We start from the raw sequence: 26,751 nt of genomic DNA on the forward strand, positions 1-26,751 counted from the left end.
TGAGATCATGCTACTGCACTCCAGCCTGGACAACAGAGCTGACTCTGTCCAAAAAAAAAAAAAAAAAATTCTAACTACTCTATTGAGATATGATTGACGTTGACATATGGAAAGAGATAAATATTTAATGTATACAACTTGATGAGTTTGAGGTAAGTATGCACCTATGAAACCATCACCATGATTTCTCCAGTAAACATATCCATTCCCACTGAAAGTTTCCTCCTACTCAATTCTATTCCCTTCCCTTCCTTCCCTTTCCCTTCCTTCCCTTCCTTCCCTTCCTTCCCTTCCCTTCCCTTCCTTCCTTCCCTTCCCTTCCTTCCTTCCCTTCCCTTTCCTTCCTTCCTTCCTTCCTTTCCTTCCTTCCTTCCTTCCTTCCTTCCTTCCTTCCCTTCCCTCCTTTTCCTTTTCCTTTCCTTTCCTTCCTTTCCCTTTCCTTCCTTCCTTTCCTTTCCTTTCCTTTCCTTTCCTTTCCTTTCTTTCTCTTTCTTTTTTTGTTTTTCTTTCTTTCTTTCTCTTTCTGTCTTTCTTTCTTTCTTTCTTTCTTTCTTTCTTTCTTTCTTTCTTTCTTTCACTTTTGCAGTAAGAGCACTTAACATAAGATCTACACTCTTGGCAGATTTTTAAGTATACAATACAGTATTAGCTATGGGCACTATGCCATACAAATCCCTAGGACCTATTTATTTTGCACAACTGAAACTTTGTACCCTTTGACTAATATTTCCTCATTTCCAACTTCCTCCAGCCACTGGCAACCACTGTTCTATTCTCTATTTCTATGAGTTTCACTGTTTTAGATTCCTCATAAAAGTGGTATAAATGTAGTATTTGTCCTTCTGTGTCTGGCTTATTTCACTTAGCGTAATGTCCTTCAGGATCACTCATGTGTCAAAATTAGAAGGATTTCTTTCTTTAAGAAAGAAATAATACTGAATGATATTCCGTTGTATGTATATACCACATTGCTTTACCCATTCATCCATTGATGGACATTTAGGTTGCTTCCATGTCTTGGCTATTGTGAATAATGCTGTAGTGAATATGGAAGTGCAGATATCTCTTTGAGATCTTGATTTCAGTTCTCATGGGTATATACCCAGTTTGCTGATCATACGGTAGTTCTATTATTGTTTTTTTGAGGACCCTCCATACTGTTTTCCATAGTATCTGCACCAGTTTACATTGCCACCAGTAAAAGAAAAGGAAACAAGGGTTTCCTTTTCTCCACAGCTTTGCCCTCACTTACTGTCTTTTGGTTTTTTGGTAATAGCCATCCTAACAGGTATGATATGATATCTTATTGGGATTCTGATTTGCATTTCCCTGATGATTAGTGATGTTGAGCCTGTTGGCCATTTGTGTGTTTTCTCTGGAGAAATGTCTATTTGATTCCTTTGGCCATTTATTATTTTTTGAATTTTTTTTAATGAATTTTTTAATTTTTAATTTTTGTGGGTACATAGTAGGTGTACATTCTTATGATTTATTTATTTATTTATTTATTTTTGAGACAGAGTCTCACTCTGTCTCCCAGGCTGGAGTTCAGTGGTGCGATCTCGGCTCACTGCAACCTCTGCCTCCCGGGTTCAAGTGAATCTCCTGCCTCAGCCTCCCAAGTAGCTGGGATTACAGGCATGTGCCACCACGCCCAGCTAACTTTTTGTATTTTTAGTAGAGACAGGGTTTCACTGTGTTAGCCAGGATGGTCTCAATCTCCTGACCTTGTGATCCACCTGCTTTGGCCTCCTAAAGCGCTGGGATTACAGGTGTGAGCCACCGCGCCCAACCAGTAGGTGTATATTCTTACGGGGTACATGAGATGTTTTGATACAGGAATGCAGTGTGAAATAATCACATCATGGAGATGAGGTATCCTTCTCAGGCATTTATCCTTTGTGTTACAAACAATCCAGTTATACTCTTTTAGTTATTTTGAAAGGTACAATTATTATTGACTGGAGTCACCCTGTTGTCCGATCAAATAGTAGATCTTATTCATTCATTCTTTCTTTTTTTTTGTACCCATTAACTATCCACTCTACCCCCGCAGCACCACACTACCCTTCCCAGCCTCTGGTAACCATCCTTCTACTCTCTGCATCCATGAGTTCAATTGTTTTGAATTTTTATACTCCACAATAAGTGAGAACATGTAATGTTCTGTGACTCTTTGACCATTTAAAATCAGGTTATTTATTTACTTTGCTGTTGATTGTGAGTTCTGTATATATTTTATCATATACATAGTTTGCAAATATTTTCTGTCATTCTGTAAGTTGCCTTTTCATTTTGTTATTTGGTTCCTTTGCCTTGCAGAAGCTTTTTAATTTGATGTAATCCTACTTGTCTATTTTTGCCTGTTGCCTGTGTCAGTCTCTAAAATATGCTGTATTTTTATAATAGTTACACTGGCATGCTTTAAAACCTTGCTTTTCCAACTTTGCTCACATGCATCCCAAAATAATGTTGAAAAATTGCATATCTCTCACACTTTTGGCTATCAGCTGGATTTTTCAGGGTAGCTACTTCTTCATTCCCACACAGCAGTACAATATCTAGATAGGAAATATTATATGGTGTTATGCTTTTATATTTCTTTGTTACATTATTGCAGAACATTGTTACAGTGCTCTATAAAAGCTGTACTGATAAGGTACTGTGCTGTGGGCCGTGAACAAATGATGATAGCAGGTACTTTGTTAGTTGTGATTAGAAAGCTTGTCAGTCTTCCTGATAATCTGTTTAAACAAATATTGCTCATCTTTTACCTTGTCTTCCTGTATTTTTCTGCTTTAATGTTAAAACTGATTAGTAATTTTCAAGATATTTAAAGATAGAAATTATAGCATTTTTTTTATCATAAAGGCAAAATGAAAAAAATTATGTTTATCTCTTCTGTATCAAGAATTTGCCACATTAATCTAGAAGCTGTTGAAAAACTATTTACCATAGTCGAGTTATCTTTCTATCCTGGCTTCGTTTCTTGGACCTCATAACTTCAAGCAGTACATTTGGTTTTCTCTGAATTTTCCAGTTGTAAAAGTATTAAAAGATATTTTATGAATATTGGAAAATTTTCACAATGTTTTTAATTTTCTGTGCTTTTAATCTTTTTAATACAATAATTTCTGAAATACTCCATACCTTTGATGAATTTTAGAACTACTGCTGCTAAATTTACCTCCACTCGATTATTTCATTACATTTTAAAAATAAATTTGTAAGTTTGATGTGGCTGTATAGCTATGCATTCTTCGTGATACATTTGAGTGAAAAGGACTCTGAATTGTAAAAATTTGAATGAGGAATTGAAAACATGTTTTAAAATAACTTAATTCTCTACAGATGGCCCCTCCTTAAAAGAAACAACAGGACCCAGCAGACAGATTTTACAAGGTATGACAAGCAATCTTTGTGTTTCTTAGTTTTTTGGAACTGCTTTTATAGTTTTGAAGTTTTAGTTGTCTGAAGTTTTCCTTTAAGAAAAATATATAACACAGTGTTTGTGTTTAGTGTTAGCCTTTCTAGTGATTATTTTTTATATGCTATTAGATATATTAGCAGACATTCTTTTAATTATCACTTGACTGTTTTCTCTGATTTGATAATAAAAGCAAAATATTGAGCTGGGTGTAGTTGGCATGTCCCCACAATCCCAGCTACTCAGGAGGCTGAGGTGGGAGAATTGCTTGCGCCCAAGAGTTTGAGACTACCCTGGGGAACCTGCGAGACTCGTGTCTCAAAAGAAGACGATTCAGAAACTATTCTGCTTAAATACAAGTAATACCCACGCCTGTGACTATAAACATTGTATAGATGCTTCTTGATTTACTGTGGGGTTGTGTCCTAATAAACCCGTGGTAAGTTGAAGATACTGTGGGTTGAAAATGCATTTAATACACCTAACCTACTGAACATCATAGTTTTGCCCTGCCTACCTTAAGTGTGCTCAGAACACTTGCATTAGCCTATAGTTGGGCAAAATCATCTAACACAAAGCCTATTTTGTAATAAAGTGTTGAATATCATGTCATTTATTTAATACAGTCCACTGCAGAGTACAATATCAGTTGTTTACCCTTGTGATTGCGTGGCTGACTGGCAGCTGCTGCCTGCTGTTGCTGCCCAGCATCATGAGAGATGATCATAGCACATTATTGCTAGCCCAGGAAAAGATCAAAATTCAAAATTTGAAGTATAGTTTCTATTGAATGCATACTGCTTTCGCACCATCATGAAGCCAAAAAGTCACAAGTTGATCCTTTTAAGTCGAGGACTGTCTGTAGTAGTATATTTGCTTTTACAGGATTATTACATAGTTTTTCCAAGAATAATATTTAATATGTTTTTATGTTGTGAGAAAATTTAGAGCTAAAAATTTAATGCAAAGTGAGAACTCCATCATATTTGTAGGCCATCAATAGCTAATACCTGTAGGAGCTTACATGTTGTGTAAAATTGTATATTACAAAGTTTTACAAGCCAGAGAAAATCAATCCTGTCTATGAATTATATTAGTTTTTGGGTTTTTTTTTTTGTTTTTGTTGTGGGGGGTGGTTATGAACCAATCTCTGGCTCTGAGTTTCCATTTAGACTTTATTGTCAGGGTTTCCTAATTCCCAGCTATCTACTTGCCTTTATTAACTTTTGACTTCCGTCTGACTTTCTGAATGGCTTCTTACCCAATCTCAACTACACATATTTTTCTTCACTATTTCTTTATATAACTCTCGTTTTTTATTTTTCACTGTGAATATATTCCTTCATACTGAGAAATTTATTTTCAGAAGGCTTAAATGTGTCTTCCAAGCACAAGTTTTCCATTTACAAAATATGGAATTGTTTTAGAATAACATTTGCTGAAATAGCATATAATCATGCATATTTGATGCATCTGTATCAAGTAGTATAAATTAGCCTTGATAATAAGAATTTAATTTTGAAAGTCATCACAAGTTGGAGGAAAGGAAGTTAGATTTGCCTTCCTAATTCTCTTTTATATAAGTTATTATGAAAATAAGTTTATATTTTCTGAATACTTATCAATTTATGGTGGCTGAAGAGCCCAGTAAATAGCTGAAGAACAGAGATAACTAGCTGGCATTAAAAACTTCTTGTAAAATGACCAGGTAGATAGATACTCATACATGAAAAACTTGAATTAATTAAGTTTTTCAATTATTTGCTACATTTTGACTCCTGGCTTACTAAGGTTTTGGAGGGTTAGGTTATCAGTATCCTACCACATCTTCTAAGACTTTTAACTTTGTGTAAGTTAAACATCCTTGTTTATATTTCTTTCTTAGTGATTTTTTTCTTAAACAGTTTATACAGTAAGAAGGGCTTAGGTAGTTTTAATGACACTTACTAATAAAACCAGTTTTCAGGTTAGAAAATAAATTGTAGCCAGGGACTTTCCAGTCTAAGGAAAAGCAAGAACAAATCATTATATTCTTTTTCCTTTCATGTTTAGAGTTATTTTCATTTTGTATTCTACCAAAACACTGATTAAAGGATATAAAGGTTTAAAAGCATGTATCATACATAAGAGTTTGTAGTTAGGGACCTTCAATCTGCTTTGATGTGTATTTTTTTTTACAGTTTTAGTTTTAAAAGTTAAAGTGGCCCCAACATTATTAACCTATTTAATTCACTGCTGTTTGAAATACCTAACAGGAACTGAATATTCTATAAGTATGACAAAAATCTGTATATCTAAAAGTATGTCTGTAAGTATGACAAAATTCTTTTGTTTTGGAAAAATTTTTAAGAGAGTTCTTAAAGAACTGTTCTTTTTGAAGAAGAGTTATAATAATAGAGTTAAACTGTATATAAATGAAAAGTTATATGTAGGTAGTGAGGGATGATTTATATTTAGTATAATATTTGATATAAATTTCCATCAGTGGCAGATAAAATGAAGTATAATTTCCCAGAACACAAGATTTGATTTGACTCATTAGCAGTCAGTTTTTAAGTTTTGAGAACATTTCTTGAATTTAAGTTTGTATTTCTGTACCTCCAAATAATTATGGTTCACCTTTTTTTGTGCAGTGAATACTAAAAACGAAAACTCAAGTATTTCTCAACTAGATACGTGCTTTTTATGCATTAACTATTTCTTTTCAGATAGGGCAGGTGATGGTATTGAAGAATGTTCTATTTTTAGCAAGACATGGTTGAAGTTTAAAAGAATGTTTTGCTATGTAGAAATTTTGTATTAAAGATCTAAACGTTGAATAATTTGTCTTAGTTGAGTTTTTTCAGAAAATATTGTACATAAATCTTGACATCTTAAATGGTTTTCTGGGCAACTTTGACTTACTAAATGTCTAAGTTCTTAGAATATCAGTATAACATCAGTATCCTACCAATTTAATATTTAATTATTAAAAGTTCAACATGTATTTTATATTTATTTAAAAATATTGAAATTAGCGCCTGCTTTCACATCACCTCTGAGTATAGTATGTAACCAATTTAGATAGAGCTTTTAGGATAATTAATAAGTGTAACAGGATAAGTTATGGTTTATAGGAAATTATAGTCCCAAATGGTAATAATTTTAATCACCAGCAGAGGGCTCTGTATGTACGTATATCTATAGTTAAAATGTTTCTTGACCGGTTCTTTTAGCCTAATGCAGTTTCCTTCCCATAACAAATTACTGACTTTTGGACTCCTTTTAGCCAGAGGTGAATGTTCACAAATAATTTTTAAAATCAACTTACTTCTCTGCTTCATTTATATCATTAAGAAAAAGTATGATTTACCAGTCAGATATTTCAACCCCTGTTGATTTGAAACAGAAAAATTGATTTCAATTCATAAATGTACTATTACATGGTTACTAAATGGTGAATATACATGCTTACTTATTTTTGAAATTGGTATCTAGTTTTTTGTATATAAAATTAAGAGTCTAGCTCTAGGATATATTTGTATTTTAAATTAACCAAAAGACTGTTTTGATTTTTATGATGGTTTATTTCTAGGTGTATTTTTACATATCCTAGCAGATACTCTTGGAAGTATTGGTGTAATTGCCTCTGCCATCATGATGCAAAATTTTGGTCTGATGATAGCAGATCCTATCTGTTCAATTCTTATAGCCATTCTTATAGTTGTAAGGTAAGTGTTATTGTTACTTTCAAGTATTAAAGTGAGACCAGGAGATAAATATGTTACTTAAATTATAGATATAAAATACAAATATGTAATTATGTTGATTTTCCTTTGCTTGCTTTTTTTTTTTTTTTGGAGACAGAGTCTCTGTCTGTCACCCAGGCTGGAGTACAGTGGCACGATCTCGGCTCACAGCCATCTCCGCCTCCTGGGTCCAAGCAATTCGTCTGCCTCAGCCTCCCTAGTAGCTGGGATTGCAGGCACCCGCAACTGGCTGTACATTAGTGCCCTGCTAATTTTTGTATTTTTAGTAGAGATGGGGTTTCACTACGTTGGCCAGGCTGGTCTCAAACTGACCTCAGGTGATCCACCTGCTTCAGCCTCCCAAAGCGCTGGGATTACAGGCATGAGCCACCGCACCCAGCCAGATACTCTTTTCATCTTCATATGTCTTCTGTGTTTGCCATGTATTTCTTACCTAGAGTTTGATGTTTCTTTTTGATATTTGGCAGTTAAACTTTTTGCTCATCATTCAAATCAGTAGTAATTTTCTTGAATCCAACATTACATCTATAGAATAAAATAATGGAAATATAAAATATGTTCACTATAGTTAGTGTATTAATTCTTTGACATCTGCATCTTACATTATTAAATGCAAAAGAATATCAAAGTCTCCTCTGCTAGAACCATTTTTATTCATAAAGTCACATTATCATTGTAGAAGTCTTGTAAAAGTGCTACTTAAAATGAATTATGTCTTTCTTCCCATCTAGCTTACAAAATTCTTGAGGCAGCATCTGCCTCCTAGCTCTTTATCTTTCTATTGCCTACTATAGTGCCAATGTATATGGAAACACGTATGTGTATAGGTGTATAAATTCTCAATAAATATTTGCTGAATTAGAGTGTACAGTTGTTATCTTTTAAGTTTAACTCATCCTGAGATACATTTTATTATTGGTCTAATGTTTATAATGGTAAAACAATATGTTCCATTATTTTAAAGTCTTCAGTTATTTAAAAATTTACATATACACTGTATATGTCTTGACTGGACTATTTTTATTTTTTCATTGTAATTTTACTGTCAGGAAAACTTTTATAATGATGACAAAGATCTGCTGGAGGCCAGACTCAAGATTTTTATAGCTCATAGTTTATTAGAATAGATTTAATAGAATATGATGAAATCATAATGTAAGATGAGTCAGAAATGGAGATTTTTTTAAAGCTTCTGCCTAAAAATATAGGATATACATTTTAAACATACAGATCATTTTTAAATTTTTTCTAATTATTTGAACAGGGAAATAACTCTGCTACATAAAAGTCTGTTATAGGCTCAGCACAGTAGCTTACAACTATAATTCCAGCACTTTGGCTACTTGGGATGCTGAGGCAGGAGGATCTCTTGAGCCCAGGAGTTTGAGGCTGCAGATAGCTATGATGGTGCTCCTGCATTCCAGCCTGGGTGACAGAGTAAGATCCTGTCTCTATATAAAAAGGAAAATAAAAGGATTTCATAAAGTTTAAAATGCCTTTTCTTCTTCTTTGGAAATCTTACTGTACCTTCTTGAAATTTCAACTTAGATGTCCCATGTTCTGTGAAATCTGGTAATTTATTCACTGTTACAACTCTACCTCTTTATTTGTGCTTTTAGTGTTCACTTAACTGCTTCTAATACTTCTTAGAGTAGAATCTTAATATTCACTTTTGTTTGTCTCCACTCTTACTATTCTAATTCTGGCTACAATTATGTCTTGCCTAGAAAACTGTAACAATCTCAAGGTTGACCTTTCTGTCTCCCTCTAAACTCTTCACTTTGGCTAAAATTATCTTTTGTTAATAAGGGTTATATTACATATAAAAATTATTTAAATCCTTTAATGACTCTTACCCTTAGGATAGAGTCCGAACTCCTTAACAGGCTTCATAATATATAACCCTTGTTGACCTCTTTGGTCTCTCTCAGTACTTCTCAATTCATACTTTGCTCTTCAGCCACAGTAAATTAGTTTTAGTTCCCTGAGTATGTTGTCAGCTCTCTGGATTCTGGGCTTTGCTCATCTTTCCTCTATTCAAAATACTCTTATACTTCATGTCTTCCTTGCCACACCCCCACCCCTTCCCACAGTTACTCATCCTTTAGATCAGATTCAGTTTAAATGGCATTTCTTTGGGAAGCATTTCCTGATTCTCTACCTCCCAGGTTTGGTTAAGTGTACGTATAGCACCTTATACTGTAGTACCTTTTTCATGGCATTTACTTACCATAGCCTGTTTATTATTGCCCTCGAGCTCCATTAGGGCAAATTGTTTTTTCATTGTTTTAGTCAGCACCTAATTCTCCCTGGCGAAAAAAAATATATATATATATATATTGGTACCTTTGAATTTGAATCAAAATAAATTTGTGGGTTTTTTCCAACCTCAGAGAATTACTTTAATTCCAAATTGGGAATTCTTACTTAGTTCTGTTCTCACTCATTTATTCTTCTAATATAAATAAATAAACACACACAGACACACAAAGTAAACTTGTTTTACTGAATATGACACACATTATAAACTGCACAAATCATCTTCACTAAATATTAAGTAGGCCTCTCGCCTACTTACTCTTAGGATCTTCACTGTCTTGATCCTATATTATAATAGGGTAGTGAGACAACAAACAAATTGATAAATTAGACTGCTCAAATGCCAAACAGTTACTTGTATTGTGTAGATTTAAGATAGGATTATGTGATAGTGACTGAGTTGCCACTTTAAATTGAGTAGATCTGGAAGACTTCTGAAGAAGGGGCCTTTAACATGAGATCTTATTGTCGTAAGAAAAGCTTATCAGAGGAAGAACATTCTAGTCTAGGGATCAGTTGGTAGAAAAGCCTAGTGGTGAAAGCAGTTTTGATACTCAAAGGAGGCCAGCATGGCTGAAGCATAGGCAGTAAGAGGAGAGTGGTTTGAGATAAAGTTGGAGAAACAGACTGGGGAAGACTACCTAGGGTTAGGAGTTTGGATTTTATTCCAAGTGCAGTGGGACACGATATGGGTATTCATTTTAAAAAATGATTTTGGCTGCTGTGTGGATAATAGATTATAAGGGGGCACAAGTGAGAACAGGTAGACCAGCTAGAAGGCTATTATATTAAAGTGGACCAGGTGAGAGGCCATGGTGTCTCGGTCTTAGGTACTAACCTTAGAAATGGAGAGACACAGAAAAGTTAGCAAATGCTTTGGGGTACAGCTAACAAGATTTGCTTGAGAATATAAATGTATGGGTTAGGGCTGAGTGAAAGAGGGGAATTAAGGATAGTTTCTAGAGTTTTTATCTGGGCAGCTGAGTGAATGAGGTGTCATTACTGAAAGAGAGGGGACTGGAAGAAAGGTAATGTTTTTGTTTTTAAAGGGGACTGTAGATCAAAAGTTCTGTTTTGGATGTAAGTTTGAGATCTCTCAGACATTGATATGGGGATTTCAGATAGACAAAGAGTGTACAAATAGGCATTCTTGGAAGCAGCCAACTGAAGAGAAAGGGTTGAAAATAGTCCACACCTGGATTTAAAGTCATGGAGTGGCATTCATCTGGCATCGGAATTCATCTAGCATGAATGCCACTATTCCCACCCCTTCTGTTTTCCTGGAAAATATCCCTCAGTATGGTACTCCTGCCTGCTAAAACTGATTTAGTGTCAGGGGCCCTTTCAATATAGTGCTTCAAGCAACCACAGTCAGCCAACTACAGTTGGCTTCCAAGGTAAAACTTATTTGTCATCCTTGTCTAGGTCCTACTGACCTACTTATAAACTTCTCTGTAACTTACATGAATACATAGTTTCAGGTCATATAATTGGATTCCTTTTTGTTATTGTTAAGCTTTAATATTTTTATTATTTGCTCTTGTTTTTCTGATACGCAATTACGTATGTATTAGTCATTTCTTGCATTGCTATAAAGATACACCTGAGACTGGGTAGTCTATAAAAAAGAGAGGTCGTATTGGCTCATAGTTCTGTAGGCATTACAGAAAGCATAGTGCTGGCATCTGCTTAGCTCCTGGGGAGGCCTCAGGAAGCTTACAGTCATGGTGGAAGGTGAAGGCAGAGCAGGCATATAGCATCGTGAGAGAAAGAGAGAGAAACAGATATGGGGAGAAGATGCCACACATTTTTAAATGACTAAATCTCAAAAGAACTCACTTACTATTGTGAAGACAGCACCAAGCCATGAGGGATCTATCCCCATGATCCAAACACCTCCCACCAGGCCCCACCTCCAGCATTGGGGATTACAGTTCAATATGAGATTTGGGCAGGCACACATATCTAAACTGTATCAACATTTTTATTGTAAAAATTTCAAACATCACTGAAATGTATAACTTACCTGTTGAAAGGTTCTCATAATCCCACCCTTTGAAGATAACAGAAAAGTTTCATGTATCTTAAAATTCAACAAATGTTTTAGTACCCACTCTGTGCCAGGCAGTGAACAACATGGGCAAATGGCCTACCTTCATGGAGATTACATTTTGATATGGAGACAGTCAGTAAAGCAAATGAACATGCAAATAGATAATGGACTGTCAGTTGGTGACAAATGCCATAGAGTAGGCTAAGAAGATACTATTTGAGAAGGGCTTGGAAAGTCTTCTGCATAGGGTAATATTGGAACAGAGACTAAATGGTGGAGGAGAAGGACATGGGACTGCTCAGAGGAAGAATATCCCTGGTGAGAGAACTTCAAGTATAAACACACAGGCAGGAGCATGCCAGATATGAAGATGACAAGAAGGGCAGTGTAACTGGAGTGCAATGAGCAGGGCAGAGAGTGGTAGATACATGTTTATATATCTGCATCTCTGGAGTTCAGGGAGCAGGTTGGGGTGGAAGATAGAAATTTGGGTGTCATCAGATTATATATGTTATTTAAAGCCTTTAATACACAGTTTGCCCTGAGACCGAGTATTGATAGAGGAGGGGAGGCCTGAGAACTGAGCCCTGGGGGAGGTCAGGAGGCAGTTGCAACCAAGAAGAGTAAAGTGGAGTGACCAGCGAGGTGGGAAGAAAGATACAACCATTTGTTGTTTCAGAAGGCTTGTAAAGAAACCTGTTAAACAGGAAGAACTAATCAACTCTGCTAAATGCTGCTGGGACTAAGAAGAGTGATGAGAATGAAAGCCTGATCAGACAGAGTAGCTTCAAGAGAGAATGGGAGGGGAGGAAATGGAGATGGCAACTAAGTCAACTCCTTTTCAAAACCTTTTGCTGTGAAGGGGAGCAGTGTGATTGCCTGGCAGCAGAGAGGGCCCATTTGAGGTTTGTGGTCATGAATTTAAAGTGAACACAACCAGAATAGTTGTATGTTTTTCTTCAGTCTTGTTCAGCTACTTGGTAAGAGGTATGGAATAGACAGAGAGTTGGATTTAACAGGTTTGGGATTTTGTCAGGTGAGTACTAACAGTGAGAAAGGGGCAAGGCAGGGATTAGAGTGGTGAGAAATTAAGATTTAAAGGTAATTGATACACGCTTAAAAAAAAAGTGTTAGGTTCAGTGGTCTAATCCACTTAGTGGCCTAAGACAGGGTCAGTCTAATCCACTGACCCTATCTTCGCTGTTTGGGAAGAAGTTTTAAGAGTAGAGGTATTAGGGGAAGTGATCCAGAAATAAGAAGGATTGTTCAGATTATGAGATGCTTGGAATTGAGATCTTAAGGCCTAAGGTGTGATTATAGGGGCAGAAGATAGCTTAGCATATGGAGACCCGGTGTTGGGTGGATTGCCCACATGGATAATTTAAATCAAGAGTAATGGAAAGAGAAGAGGTGGAAAGATAATAAGCCCATTACCAAATTTTTCAGTGACTGAAGGGGGACAATCAAGAATTGTAACCCTGATAATCAAGATGGGTAGAGGGTGGAATGATCTAATGGCATGGGCCTTAAGGAAACTGTGCCATAGGGAAGAAGTAGCAGGAACTGTGATATATAGGGGTAGTGACAAGCAAGAAGGACATCTGCCTTACCACAAGCCCCAACAGTGCTGGAGTGTAGGAGAGTCAGCACGTCTTAATTGTGCTCTAGGGAAGACAGTACCTTCCGTTGGTGGTCAGTTTTCAGGTAGAGCATGAACATGCTATATGGCTATTTAGAAAAGAGGCTGAGGATTTAATGAAATTGCATATTTAAAAGTAGTTTTTTAAAATTATGGTAATAATTATGTTGACAAACTTGGTAAAATATAGAAAAACATAAGGAAAAAATTACCTTAAGAGACCCATGTTAGTATTTTTGTGGGTTTTCTTTTGGATTTTTTCTTTTATTCTGAGATTCTTTTGTTTTGTTTTATTTTGTTTTTCATAAGATTTTTGTTTGTATTATGCATATGACATATTCTTTGTAAGAAAATTTTTAATAGTTTTCTGATTATAAAATGTGATCATGGTAGAAATTTTGAAAATACTGGAAAGCATAAGAAGTAAAGAAAAACTAGGATCACAACACGCAGAGGTCGCATAACCACTATTAGCAGTATTTCTTTACAATCATTTTTAGGCATATTTAAAAAAATTACTGAACTTCTACTATATGTGGATTGTTAAGCTTGGTCAGCATCAGAGAGCTTTCGCAGGTTTCAGATGAAAGATAATAGTATAGTCATCATTTTAAGTCAATATTAAGTTTTCGATGACTAAGTTGTCAGCAAAGGCTTAAATTCAATGGTAATAAATGACAACAAGGTACAGAGAAACACATAAGAAAAATTCTTTTAAAAAGTCTGTGTCTAAACTATGCATTTATCTTTATATGTATGAGGGAGAGACTATATATAGAGAGGGAGTATGTGTGTGTGTGTGTGCGTGCGCGCACACGCATGTACACACCAGATCCCAATCAGCATTCATATATAGAGAGAATGTATTTCCCAGAATGTTAATTGGCTCTCTATAGGTAGTGTAATTTTAAAATTCTGTCTCTTGCCTAATTTCTGTATGGTAAGTCAACATTTTTGACTTAGACTTTAAACAAGCGTAAGTTTTTTAATGGAAGTCAGTTAAGAAGTAGCTCCAAAGTACAAAATAAAGAAATTCTAGTTCAACCTTTTTTTCTTTTAAAAAAGAAAACAAACTGAATTTATTTAAATGTACACCTGATAATGAAGTATTTGCAAGGAGATCACTCTGAGATGTTTTTCAAATTGGTAAAAATTTGCCTGATTTTAGGAAATAGTGAAAACTCTTTAAAAAATCACCTGAATAGAGTATAAAGAAGTATTTTTCCCTACCATTAATTTTTATATATTCAGTATTTGCAGTTCATCAATAGCAAGAGAAGTAGTGGCACTCCTTATATATTCTCTGGGTCTACTGTTGCTCAGTTGAAAACATGCCATGGAAATATACGTCTTTCCCTTCTAGGTTGCCCAGTGTTCCATTTTCACTTCCACAGTGAAAGTGATTTCTTAGAAAAAGACAGGGTTTTTTTTGGTTTTTTTTTTCCAACATTTTCTACACAGACAAAGGGTGATAATAAATTTTGTGGTAAAACTGAGCTGTATTGTGATGAATTTTATTTCCCAATGAAAAACAGGAGAATGAATATAATGTAAGAGTGTGATTTTTTTATTTTCTGAAAATATGGTTCCTATAAGAGCTTTCAGAGTAGTTCTGCTCCTTTTTTCCCTAAGGTGAGTTGGGATAGAAGATGAATTCATAACTTAGAATGCAGAAATCTGAACAATTAGTTGTAGCTTTGAATCTGACTGCGATTTAGAAATGAGGCAATTTACATAGATCTGTAGCTTGATTTTTTTTTTTATTCACTTAAATGAAAGGGTTACCTATGCATGATGGATAATTATAAAACTAAGCAGGATGTAGAAATATACTTCGTTGTTGGTGTGGTATTTCTGAAGCCTTGCTAGTTTTGTTTTTTTTTTTTAATCAATTTTCTGCAACTCACCAGTTACCATCTTGTGGTACTTTGTACTTTTTTAATATATATAGCATAAAATCATTTGTAAGTACAAAGAAAAGCTTTTTAACCAAAATAAATCTTTTTGTTAGGTCTAAAAAGTTTTAAAATAGTAGCTTAATTTTAGAGGAAACAAATTTTTAGAGGCAAACTAAGGTACAGACTTTAGAAATGATAAATAATGGTGTGTATAAAATAGAATATGTACTAATGGAAACAAAATGATAGACTTGAAATTCTAAATTATAAGAGATCATCATTGTTCATGAATGCAGGATTTAGACCCTATACTGATTTTGATAAATCTTGTTGATTTCATATTTAAATAGAAAGAGTAGAATCGAATAAATTTTGTGGCCTGTATGAAGTAAAAGGTAAGCATTTTTGTTTTTTTAATATGTAGAAAGTTACCATATGACACATTCTGAAGATTTTACTTTTTTCAAAATTGTTTTTGGGTGTTCCCTAACAATTTCCTTTGTGGTTTGCCTTTCAAGTGGTTATAATTTGTGAACTATTACTTTTGGGGACTAAGATAAAGGTAAACAGTTTGCCAAGATTTTAACTTGCTGCTTGTATATGTGCCTGTATTGTAAAATTGAACATGTGGGAACATTATTGCATAGTTATTGTATTCTTTAACCATATATAAAACCATCATAGTAAGAACATTTATAAAAACTGATTCGTCTAACAGCCTTTCTCAATAGGGAAAGAATACCCTAATTCTATAAAGCCTCAATTTGTATGGAATTATTAACTTCTTACCTATTATCTAGATAAGTACAGTTATGTATTATCCTTGGGGGAATTGAGAAATAGTCGCTAAGATCATTTTCTGTGTTCATTGGTTCAGATGAGAAACCCTAGTTAAGAAAGGCTGGCAGAGGGTTTTATAATATGGAAAGAACACACTGAACATAGTAATGGTAAACAAAACTTTGAACTTAAGAACCTAATTATGTAAGAATATCATTTAGCAAAAATTCAGTAGTTTTTATTGAAACATCTGCTTTGTCCTCAACACTTTCTTAGGATCTGAGGATACAGTATCAGGTATTAATTCAGTGCAACTACCAGTAAACCACCATTAAATATATTTTAAAAATTCCTGACTTAAGCAAAATCTCCATTCATTTCCTGTCTCTGCCATTACATTACTACACACATAAATGCACACATGCATAATTCGTAAATATGCCTTAACTCTCAATGCCTCCAAAAGGTTGTAACTGCTAGTATTAGAGGTAAGGTTGTCTCCTGGCCAAAGAAGAGGGAGCAGGTTTTTTGGTTACTAGGATTGCATACTGGGTTTTATTTTCCATGCTCTTATTTGAAACTCACTGAGTATTTTTTTTTTTTTAATTTTTACTGTTCAGTTACCATAGTTTAGTATCAGAGTTTAGTACTGTGCTCCTATTAAAATATTCACTGTAGAACCTAACTGCTTTTTGCATTGTTTCTTGTGGGAAATTGGTGATTTTTAAACATCCAACTTAAAAATACCTTAAAATACAACCAATTTGTAAATTAGGAGTCTATTTGTAAACTGGATTTGTAAATTGGAGTTAAAGTGTTCTGAGATACCATCTTCCAATCAGAGTTATTCAGGAATTCATTGCTGAAATGTATTTGGTTTCTTTTTAAACATCAAGCATACTGTATTATTTTTTTCTTTACCCTAAAGCCAAAAACTCCTCAAAATGTCAAATAAAAAGAGCTGTGGACAAACAGCAGAGTGTGCTATTTCTGCTTTTAATCTAACCCTACCATTTTTGTTGTTGCTATATTTAAACTGTAGTTTTTCTAAGAAATGCTGTATGTTTCATTATTGACTTTATTGGAGTTTAAAAGCTAAAATGAAGGAAGAAATTTAAAAATCAGAGTATTATTCCTTTTTCACAAAAGTTTTAGAGCTGTCAGTCCCATAAGAAACTGCTTAATGGCCAGGTGCAGTTGCTCATGCCTGTAATCCCAGCACTTTGGGAGGCCGAGGCGGGTGGATCACCTGAGGTCAGGAGTTTGAGACCAACCTGGTCAACATGGCGAAACCCCGTCTCTACTAAAAATACAAAAATTAGCCACGTGTGGTGGCACACATCTGTAATGCCAGCTACTTGGGAGGCTGAGGCAGGAGAATCACTTGAACCTGGGAGGTGGAGGTTGCAGTGAGCCGAGATTGTGCCACTGCACTTCAACCTGGGTGACAGAGCAAGATTCTGTCTCAAAAATAAATAAATTAATTAATAAGAAAGAAATTGCTTACTATGACCTTTTTGTGGTTTGTAACTGATATTTCTGTTACAAAGCATGAAAAAAATAAGTCAGTGGTGTAATAAAACTAGATATATATGTTAGTAGTAATTTAAAATCTAATGATGGTATATATGTGTAGGTCTGTGATTAGAAATCAAGTCAATGCTTTTTCCTTTTTATTTGTGCCTTATCATTGTATGATATGGGATTGCTTGGTTAGTGTAGGTTTATTTTTGAATTAAGGAAACTTACTGCAAGTGTGATAGAGTGTTCTAGAGAAGTGGTATACAAAGATCTCACCAAGTAACATGAGAGAGAGAAAAAGCTATACACAAATAAAAACAATACAGAGCTAGACTATAAAAATGAACAAGGTACAGTATAGATGGTAATTTAATCAAGGGCCCCCTCTTCAAAAATTGTTGATGTCTTATCTCTGTTTACAGAATAAATCTTATGGTTAAAAAGAGCTCTGTTATCTGCCCCAACCTCCCTTTCAGCCATAGTTATTTTCCATAGCAGTTTGTATATATTATACCACTCTTTTTCTTTTTCTTTTTTTTTTTTTTTTTTGAGACAGAGTCTCTCTCTGTCGCCAGGCTAGAGTGCTGTGGTGCTCACTGCAAGCTCCGCCTCCCCCTGCTTCAAGGGATTCTCCTGCGTCAGCCACCTGAGTAGCTGGGATTACAGGCATGTACCACCACATTCAGCTAATTTTTGTATTTTTAGTAGAGATGGGGTATTACCATGTTGACCAGGATGGTCTTGATCTCCTGACCTCGTGATCCGCCAGCCTTGGCCTCCCAAAGTGCTGGGGTTACAGGTGTGAGCCACTGCGCCCGGCCACCACAGTTTTTTTTTTAGCTTTATCACTTGTTATTTATGGAGGATACTCTCTATACATTGCTGCCCTTGTACCTTTGCTCATAGTATTCGTATCTAGAATGCCTTTCTTCCTCATGATTCCCATCATTATCCTAACAATTCTTTAAGGTTCAATTCTAATACTGTTTCTTCCATGAAGCCTTTTCTTCCATCTCTAAGCTATTTGTTTTTACCTTTAAATTTATCAAGTTATTGTTTTCTTAAATGGTGGCATAGTGTATCTCTATATACATTCGTATACATACCAGTACATAAGCATAAGACTGAGTCTTGTTCAGCTTTGTATCATTGTGCTGTGTGCACAGTAATATTTGTGGAATTTTGGTGACCTAGACTGAGATTCAGGAGACTTGACTTACAGTTCTGGCTGTGTGACATGCAAATTTCTGGACCCCTCTGTTTTCTCAAGTGTGGATTTTTGACTTTATTCTAATTTTCATGGTTGTACAAGTAAGTACCGCTTTATGGAGTGTTTACAATGATACCTTTAGCCAAGGCTAATAATGGAAAGTAAGAATTCTCAGAATATAGCCTACTTCAAGGATATAGAGACAGTAAGTTATCAGGACCTGAGAAGAGAGATTACTAGAAAGTAGAAATTAAATATTGCAGACTTAGAGAAGGCAATAGGAGCCATTTAGGTTATGAACTATAAGAATATAGGACTCTCATCTTTTCTTTGCTCTATTATCCAAATAAACCACTTAGATATTTTCATATTATGGTAAAAAGAATAAGGAAGTTAGAGGTTACATGTTCTTAAGGTGTGGAGATATAATATTTTCCTAAGAAATTATTTAAACTATCTCTGTGTAAATGGAAGAAGCAGAACACATCTAGTGAGGTTACACATAGATTATCTGTATCTATATGAATGTATGTAGGAATGCTTGTGTAGCTCTTCATTTTTGTTTAGCATTTTACATGTTCTTGTAATTTATTTACCTTCTCAATATTGCTGAGAAATAAATCAGTGTTAAAAACAAATAAAAATCTGCTATTACTACCTACAGACATACTGTGTACCCATATAAGAAACTGCTCAATTGTAAATTTTTCTCAATAATTCAAAACATCTGTGGGAGGATCGCTTACGCTTGGGAAGTCGAGGCTGCAGTGAGTCGTGATCATGCCACTGCCACTGCACTCCAGCCTGGGTGACAGGCCGAGACTCTGTCTCACAAAAAGAAAAAAAAATTCAGTGCCATGATTTTCTATTTTTAGGTCGTATTTGAAGCTTCAAACTATTTGTGTTTAATATATGCTAATCAAAGCCTTCCCACTACAAATTTAGCTCATTTATTTTTAGAAACACCCTCTATATAACCTAATTGTCAAAACTAGCCTTCATTATGAACCCAATCAGTCAAATCATACTTTCAGAGAAAGTTCTTTCTGTCAGAGAAAGTCTTGCTTCATTTTTCAGTTACACAAATGACAACCATCTTGACTACATGAAAACCTGGGTTCCTCACATGGTACTTTTTATAGGCATGAATTCTAGTATGTTTCTAATAGTTACATCCAGTGCTTTATGCAAGTCAGTTTAAACTTTTCAGAAACCAAAACTAGTTCTTTACCATTTTTGCTACAATCTGGTGAAGTGTATCTTCTGCCATTTTATGCATTTTATGAAGCAGAGTGGTGTTGGAATAGGGAATGGAGCTATAATGATAGACTTGGTGTCTAATTTACTTTTGGCTATCACCTATACACTGGAATAATCACTTATCAAATGTGATTTCTTAATTATCATAGTGAGCAACAATACTTTTTATGAGGTTTTTAAAGCCAACTTTGTTGATGGCTTGGAATTGTTCAAGCTGTTTGCTGTTTTTTAACCAATACTCCCAGCTTTCCTCTAAAAAAAAAATTAATAGCTTTATTTTAAGGTCTGTGTATTGTGTAAATAAATGACATTAAAGAGATACAGGTTTTTACTATCGTTTGACAGAGGTTTCTTGGGACTTCTCTCAGGAGTGATATATTCTTTGTCAATATCTGGGGGACAATAGAAGAGAGATTATCACTAAACTTATCATTACTTTAGTCATCCCACTTCACAATATGTCTGAACTCAGAACATTCCTAATCTGGGCCAGAATACCTTGTTCTTAATACCACTCTTTGCCCTTAATAGGAATTACAGAAAACAGGGAAGCCATAAAAGTATACCTCAGGTTTATGAGCAGAGACAAAGGCTTTTGTTAAAGGCTTACCAGATACCAGTATTTCAAATTGTCTTCTTTTCTTTTTTTTTTTTTTTTTTTTTTTTTTTTGCTACTCCAGTGATTTTCAAACTCTGGCACAGTTTACCATGGTAGTATTTTTTATGGGTGAAGTACATGCTTTTCTTTTGTCAAGTGGCTGAAGTGGTAATTGTGAGATGGGAAGGGAGCAATAGAGAACTTACTGATTTGCTAGACCAATTGTCTCAGTCTGGTGTCTGGTCAGTTTTGGAATGAGTACCTATGGAAGTGGAGGATCTGATATTTTATTATCTTATAACTATTCTAAACATCTTTCAGAAAGTATATGGGTATCCCCAAGGGTATTTTTTTGTGATTGGTGTCACCAGAATTGTGAAATGTAGTACACATTCCTATATGTACTCTAATTTGAAGACTTCTGCCCTAAATCTCAGTGGTACCAAATTGTTTGCACTTTTTAGAACATGTTAAGTTAGTTTATACCTCTGTATCTCTGCTCATCAAGTATCTTTTCCTTAGAAAATCTTGCCTACTAATGTCTACCTTTTCAAAATAATTGTGATAAACGTAACATAAAATTTACAATTTTAATCATTATTTACCTTCTCAGTATTCCTGAGAAATAAATCAATGTTAAAAGTAAATAAAAATCTGCTATTACTACCTACAGACATTACTATGTACCCATGTAAGAAACTGCTCAACTGCAAATTTGTGTCAATAATTCAAAACATTTGTGGGAGGTTTTGAATTATTTATTTAAACATCTGAGTATTTACTCAGAAGTGGAATTGCTGGATCATGTGGTAATTCTGTTTTTAATTTTTTGAGAAACTGCCATGCTCTTTTCCATAGCTGCCACACCATTTTACATTTTCACCTACAATGCAGAAGGGTTGTAATTTCTCCACATGCTTGCCAAAACTTGTTATTTTCTGTTTTGTTTTGTTTTTGTTTTTATTTTTGTTTTTTGTTCCTGTTTTTATATACCAGAAAACCCATAATGTAATGCATATCAAGTGGTCTTATTGTTATTTTGATTTTCATTTCCCTAATGACTACTCATGTTGAACATTTTTTCTTGTAATTGGCCATTTTATATATCTTCTTTGGAAAAATGTCTATTCAAGTACTTTGTCCATTTTTAAATTGTTTGTTGTTGTCGAATTGTGGGTGTTCTTTATATATTCTGGATATTAACTTCTTATCAGATGTATAATATGCAGATATTTTCTCTTTTTTGTGATTTGCCTTAATTTTAATGTTTTTTCTTTTGTTTCCTAAGCTTTTGGTGTCATATCTGAGAAATTAACCACACCAATGTCATGAAGCTTTCTCCTATGTTTTCTTCTAAGAGTTCTATAGTTTTAGGTCTTACATTTTATTCTGAGTTAATTTTTATATATGGTGTGAGGTAAGGGTCCAGCTTCCTTCTTTTGCATGTAAAAATCCAGTTTTCCTGTCACCATTTATTGAGAAGACTGTCCTTTCCCCCATTGAATTGCCTTGGCATCTGTGTTGAAAACCATTTAACCATGTATGTGAGAGTTTATTTCTGGGCTGTCTATTCTATCCTAGTGGTCTATATGTCTGTTTTTATGTCAGTGCCACACTGTTTTTATTACTATTGCTTTGTAGTAACTTTTGAAATTAGGAAGTATGAGATCTGCAACCTTGTTCTTTTTCAAGATATTTTTGACTATTATGGGTTTCTTGAGATCCCACAGGAATTTTAAGATAGATTTTTCTATTTCTAGAAAAAATGTCACTGGGATTTTGATAGGTAGCTAATGTCTACCTTTTGAATACGTCTTATAAAATTCAGCTCAAGGAATATCTCCTTTGTGAAGCCTGTTTTAAACTACTATATAGAAATAATTGTTTTTTTTATTTTGTGCTCTAAGCATTTCTTTCTCTTTTTTTGAGACAGAGTCTCGCTCTGTCGCCCAGGCTGGAGTGCAGTGGCCGGATCTCAGCTCACTGCAAGCTCCGCCTCCCGGGTTTATGCCATTCTCCTGCCTCAGCCTCCCGAGTAGCTGGGACTACAGGCACCGCCACCATGCCTGGCTAGTTTTTTGTATTTTTTTAGTAGAGACGGGGTTTCACCATGTTAGCCAGGATGGTCTCGATCTCCTGACCTCGTGATCCACCCGTCTCGGCCTCCCAAAGTGCTGGGATTACAGGCTTGAGCCACTGCGGGCTCTAAGCATTTCTAACACCTGTCACACTTCATTAAACTTACTTAAGTGTTTCTTTTTACTAGACTGAAGAATTGCCATATGTATTAGTTTTCTGTTGCACATAACACATTGCCACAATTTTTCCAGCTTAAAACAATACTCATTTATTATCTCACAGTTTCTGTGATCAAGAGTCTAGGCGGAGCTTAGTTGGCTCCACTGTTCAGGGTTTCACAAGACTGAAACCAAGGCGTTGGTTGGGGCCATAGTTTCATCTGAGGCTCAGAGTCATCTTGCAAGCTTACATGGCTATTGGCAGAATTTGTTTCATTACAGCTGTGTAACACACAGCAGCTTACCTTTCCAAGGTCAGCAAGAGAGCATCTGATCTCAGGAAGAGCTCCAGTCCATCTGTTAAAGGCTTTGCATCTGATTAAATCAGGCCTACCTGGAATAATGTCTCTCACTCGCTCTCTCTCTTTCTGTCAATTTCAGCTTTTATTTTAGATACAAGGGGTACATGTGCAGGACTGTTACATGGGTATGTTGCACCCAAGTAGAGAGTATAGTACCCAATAGGTAGTTTTTCAACCCATCCCCCACTTCCTCCTCTCTCTAGTAGTCTGCAGTGTCTATTGTTCCCATGTTTATGGCCATGTGTAAATCAATAGATAATTCCTTAACATGATAAATTACATACATCACAGCCCTGAAGCCTAAATTCTTTTCTTAAGGTGTAATACTAGAGGCATTACTACCAAAATAGGGAACTAGACAAGGATTCTCTCTGTTGCCTCTGCTATTTCACATAGTATTAGTGATCATTATTAGCCAGTAACATTAGACAAGAGAAAGTATTTGAGACTTAGAAATTGGAGCAATGGTTTTTTTAATGCAAAGTATATAATTATATGTCTGTAAAGCACATGAAAGTTGATGGGAAAACTATAACAGACAATTAAGCAATGTTACAGATATAAGATTGATATACAAAAATCAATGTTCTTTATATGTAAACAAATTCCAATTGAATGATGTAATTAAAGAGAAGACACCTTTTAAGCAGGAACAACAAAGATAATATAGAAGTTAAATGAGTAAAATTTACACAAGGAATTAAACTCTTTAAGAAACACAAAAGTAGACTTAAACAGAGCCTTTTTTGTCAACTATGACATTTTTAAAGAATCAGCTGGCCAGGTGTGGTGGCTCACACCTGTAATCCCAGCACTTTGGGAGGCCGAGGTGGGCGGATCACGAGGTCAGGAGATTGAGACCAACCTGGCTAACACAGTGAAACCTCTTCTCTACTAAAAAAACAAAACAAAACAAAACAAAACAAATACAAAAAAATTAGCTGGGCATGGTGGTGGGTGCCTGTAGTCCTAGCTACTCGGGAGGCTGAGGCAGGAGAATGGCATGAACCCAGGAGGCGGAGCTTGCAGTGAGCTGAGATTGTGCTACTGCCCTCCAGCCTGGGCAGCAGAGCAAGACTCTGTCAAAAAAAATAAATAAATAAAAAGAATCAGCATCATAAGCATGACAACGCTTTTTAAGTTTATTTATACAAATTTTAAAATATTCTAATAAAAATGCCAGTAGGTCCTTTTATTCTGAGGAAGAAATAGTAAAAATTGATTTTAAAGTTTATAAGGAAAAACAAACAAACAGGAGGAATAGCCAAGTAAATCCTAGAAAAGAAGATGTAAAATATAAAGCCTTTATAATTAAAATAATGAGATACCTGAAAGAGCAAGAAGACTAATGGAGCAGATTAGGAGGTCCAGAAATGGGTTTATGTATAGATAGTGGCTTACTAATGATAAAGGCGGCACCTCAAATCAGTGGAAAAAAGATGGCTTTCCTAAAAACTGGATAGCCATTTGGAAAAAGATAAATTTAGAGGTCTATCTTATACTATATACCTGGAAAAATTTCAAGTGGGTTAGTGTTTTAAAAGTAAAACATGAAACCATGCTAGTATTAAAAGAAGGCATGGCTCAATTATTTATGGTAGCATGAGAATATTAAGGGGTAACTGTAGCTCAAAACTAGAAAATCAATAAGAGAAAAGATTAATGAATTAAGCTACATTTTAAAAAAGAATTTTGGCATAAGAAAAAAGCAGCATAAGGAAAGTCACAAGATGTAATAAACTAGAGTAAGTATTGGCCACTTAGATCATGAAGGGCTAACATTTCTAATATAAAGAAAGCTTCTAAAAATAAAAATTAATTAAGAGACCAACTTCCTGATAGAAAAAACTGGGCAGAAGTATAAGTTCATTTAATTTACATGAAAAGAACTACAACTTTAATGTAATTAATTTATTTATTTTAAAAGACACATTCAGTGTCACGATTGGACTATAACATTTGGCAGTCAACAGCATGGATGCAAAAAAAAATCTTACATTAAAACCCTTCGGTAGACTGCTTTACATTTTCCACAGAACATAAAATAAGATAACCTGTTGTTAATTTTTATACAATTAATCACAAATATAGTCTTCATGTTTTTTGCCCATATACACAAATATTGTCTAAAATATGTCTTCTTTGTAGCAGCTAGGTCCTGCCACCACTGTGCTTGGCTGAATTCACAAATCTGTTGTAACCTGTAGCTTCCCTCTCACTTCTCTGGCTCTTCTCTCCCGCTAAGCTTTATTTCCTAGCAGTAATTAAAATCTTCTGCCACTGCCATAGCTTCTGCAGCTGTTGGAACTGCCACAGCCACCTTGGTTTCATAGTTTGGCAAATAATTTGCCTCCACCACCATAGGGGTCACATCTGCTGCTGCCAAAGTTTCCTTCCTTCATGGGTCCAGAATTTGAAGACTGTTGTAATTGCCAAGATCATTGTAGCTTTCACCACCTCCAAATTTGCTTCCATTATTACAAAATCCATTTTAACCATCCCACTGCCACCATATCCACCACCACCAGGGCTACCACCAAAGCCACCATGACCACTAAAGTTTCCACCACAACCAACATTGCCATTCCCACCAAAACCACCTCCACAACCACCACCAAAGTTTCCAGAAGCACTTCACCCTTTTTGGCTAGATGAAGCACTAGCCATCTCTTGATTTGACAGAGCTTTCCTAATTTCACAATTGTGGCCATTAACAGTATGACATTTCAGAATGACAGTCTTATCCACAGTCATGCTTACAAAGGCCAAGCCTTTTTTCTTGCCACTGCTTTGGTCAGTCATGATTTCAGTCACTTCAATTTTTCCATACTGTTCAAAATAATTTCTTAGGTGATGTTTTTCAGTGTACTCTTTAATGCCAGCAAGTAATATCTTTTTCACAGTTAAGTGGGCACTGGTCTTTGAGAGTCTTCTCTTGAGCCAGCTCTCTTTGGTTCCACAACTCTTCCATCCACCTTCTGTGGCTTTGCATTCATGACTGCATCCACCTCCTCCACAGTGGCATACATGACAAAGTCAAGGCCCCTGGAGTGCTTGATATTTGGATCTCCTATTACCACACAGTCTGTGAGTGTTCCCCATTGCTCAGAATGGCTCCTCAGATCTTCCTCAGCTTTGTTTCAAAGCTCAACCCTCCAATGACAATGAAGAACTTCCACAGCTGTTCGGGCTCTTTAAGAAACTAACTGTGATATGACAGCAGTGGGAAGAGAGATTTTGACAGTGCCTCCTTGGCGGCATCCTCTGGCAGGAAGCACAAACAACTTTTAACATAGAAGAGTGGTTCAGCTCACCGTATAAGGAAGAAATAGAAATTAAAACTGCATTGAGACACCACTTGTCACCCATCAATAGATAAATGTCCAAAGGTTTGCATAATCTTTTGACAAGGCTATGGGTAAAGTAGGTACTCTCATACTTTGCTGATAGGAATGAGAGTAGTATTAACTCAGAGAAATTTGGCAATGTCTAGCAAAATTAAATATGCATATGCCTTTAATTAAGCAATCACACTTTTAGGAATATATCCCAAAGGCAAATTTGCAAAAAATACGAAAGAACGTGTCTATAAAGTCATTCTTTGTGCCTTTATTTGTAATAGCAAAAGATTGGAAGAACACAAATGGCCGTCTCTGTGGAAAAAACACACTCAAGGTGCTTTATCTGTTCTCTCACCC

The 26,751-nt window shown here is 35.3% G+C and overlaps 1 protein-coding gene across 6 annotated transcripts in view; it reads left to right on the forward strand.

Moving 5' to 3' along the window:
* The window catches only part of SLC30A7 (solute carrier family 30 member 7), a 90,769-nt gene that overhangs the window by 25,150 nt on the left and 38,868 nt on the right, over positions 1-26,751 (forward strand). For 3 of the 6 annotated variants that reach the window (XM_009213823.4, XM_021921304.2, XM_003892275.5), the window contains exons 7-8: positions 3,352-3,402; positions 7,002-7,137. In XM_009213823.4, the coding sequence (XP_009212087.1) occupies positions 3,352-3,402; positions 7,002-7,137 (187 nt within the window). The remainder of the gene's footprint in view (positions 1-3,351; positions 3,403-7,001; positions 7,138-26,751) is intronic. The other 3 variants (XR_004176517.1, XR_004176515.1, XR_004176516.1) reach the window with 1 other exon arrangement.

This window comes from Papio anubis, chromosome 1 (genome assembly GCF_008728515.1).
Source record: "Papio anubis isolate 15944 chromosome 1, Panubis1.0, whole genome shotgun sequence".
In the NCBI taxonomy this organism is placed as follows: Eukaryota; Metazoa; Chordata; class Mammalia; order Primates; family Cercopithecidae; genus Papio; species Papio anubis.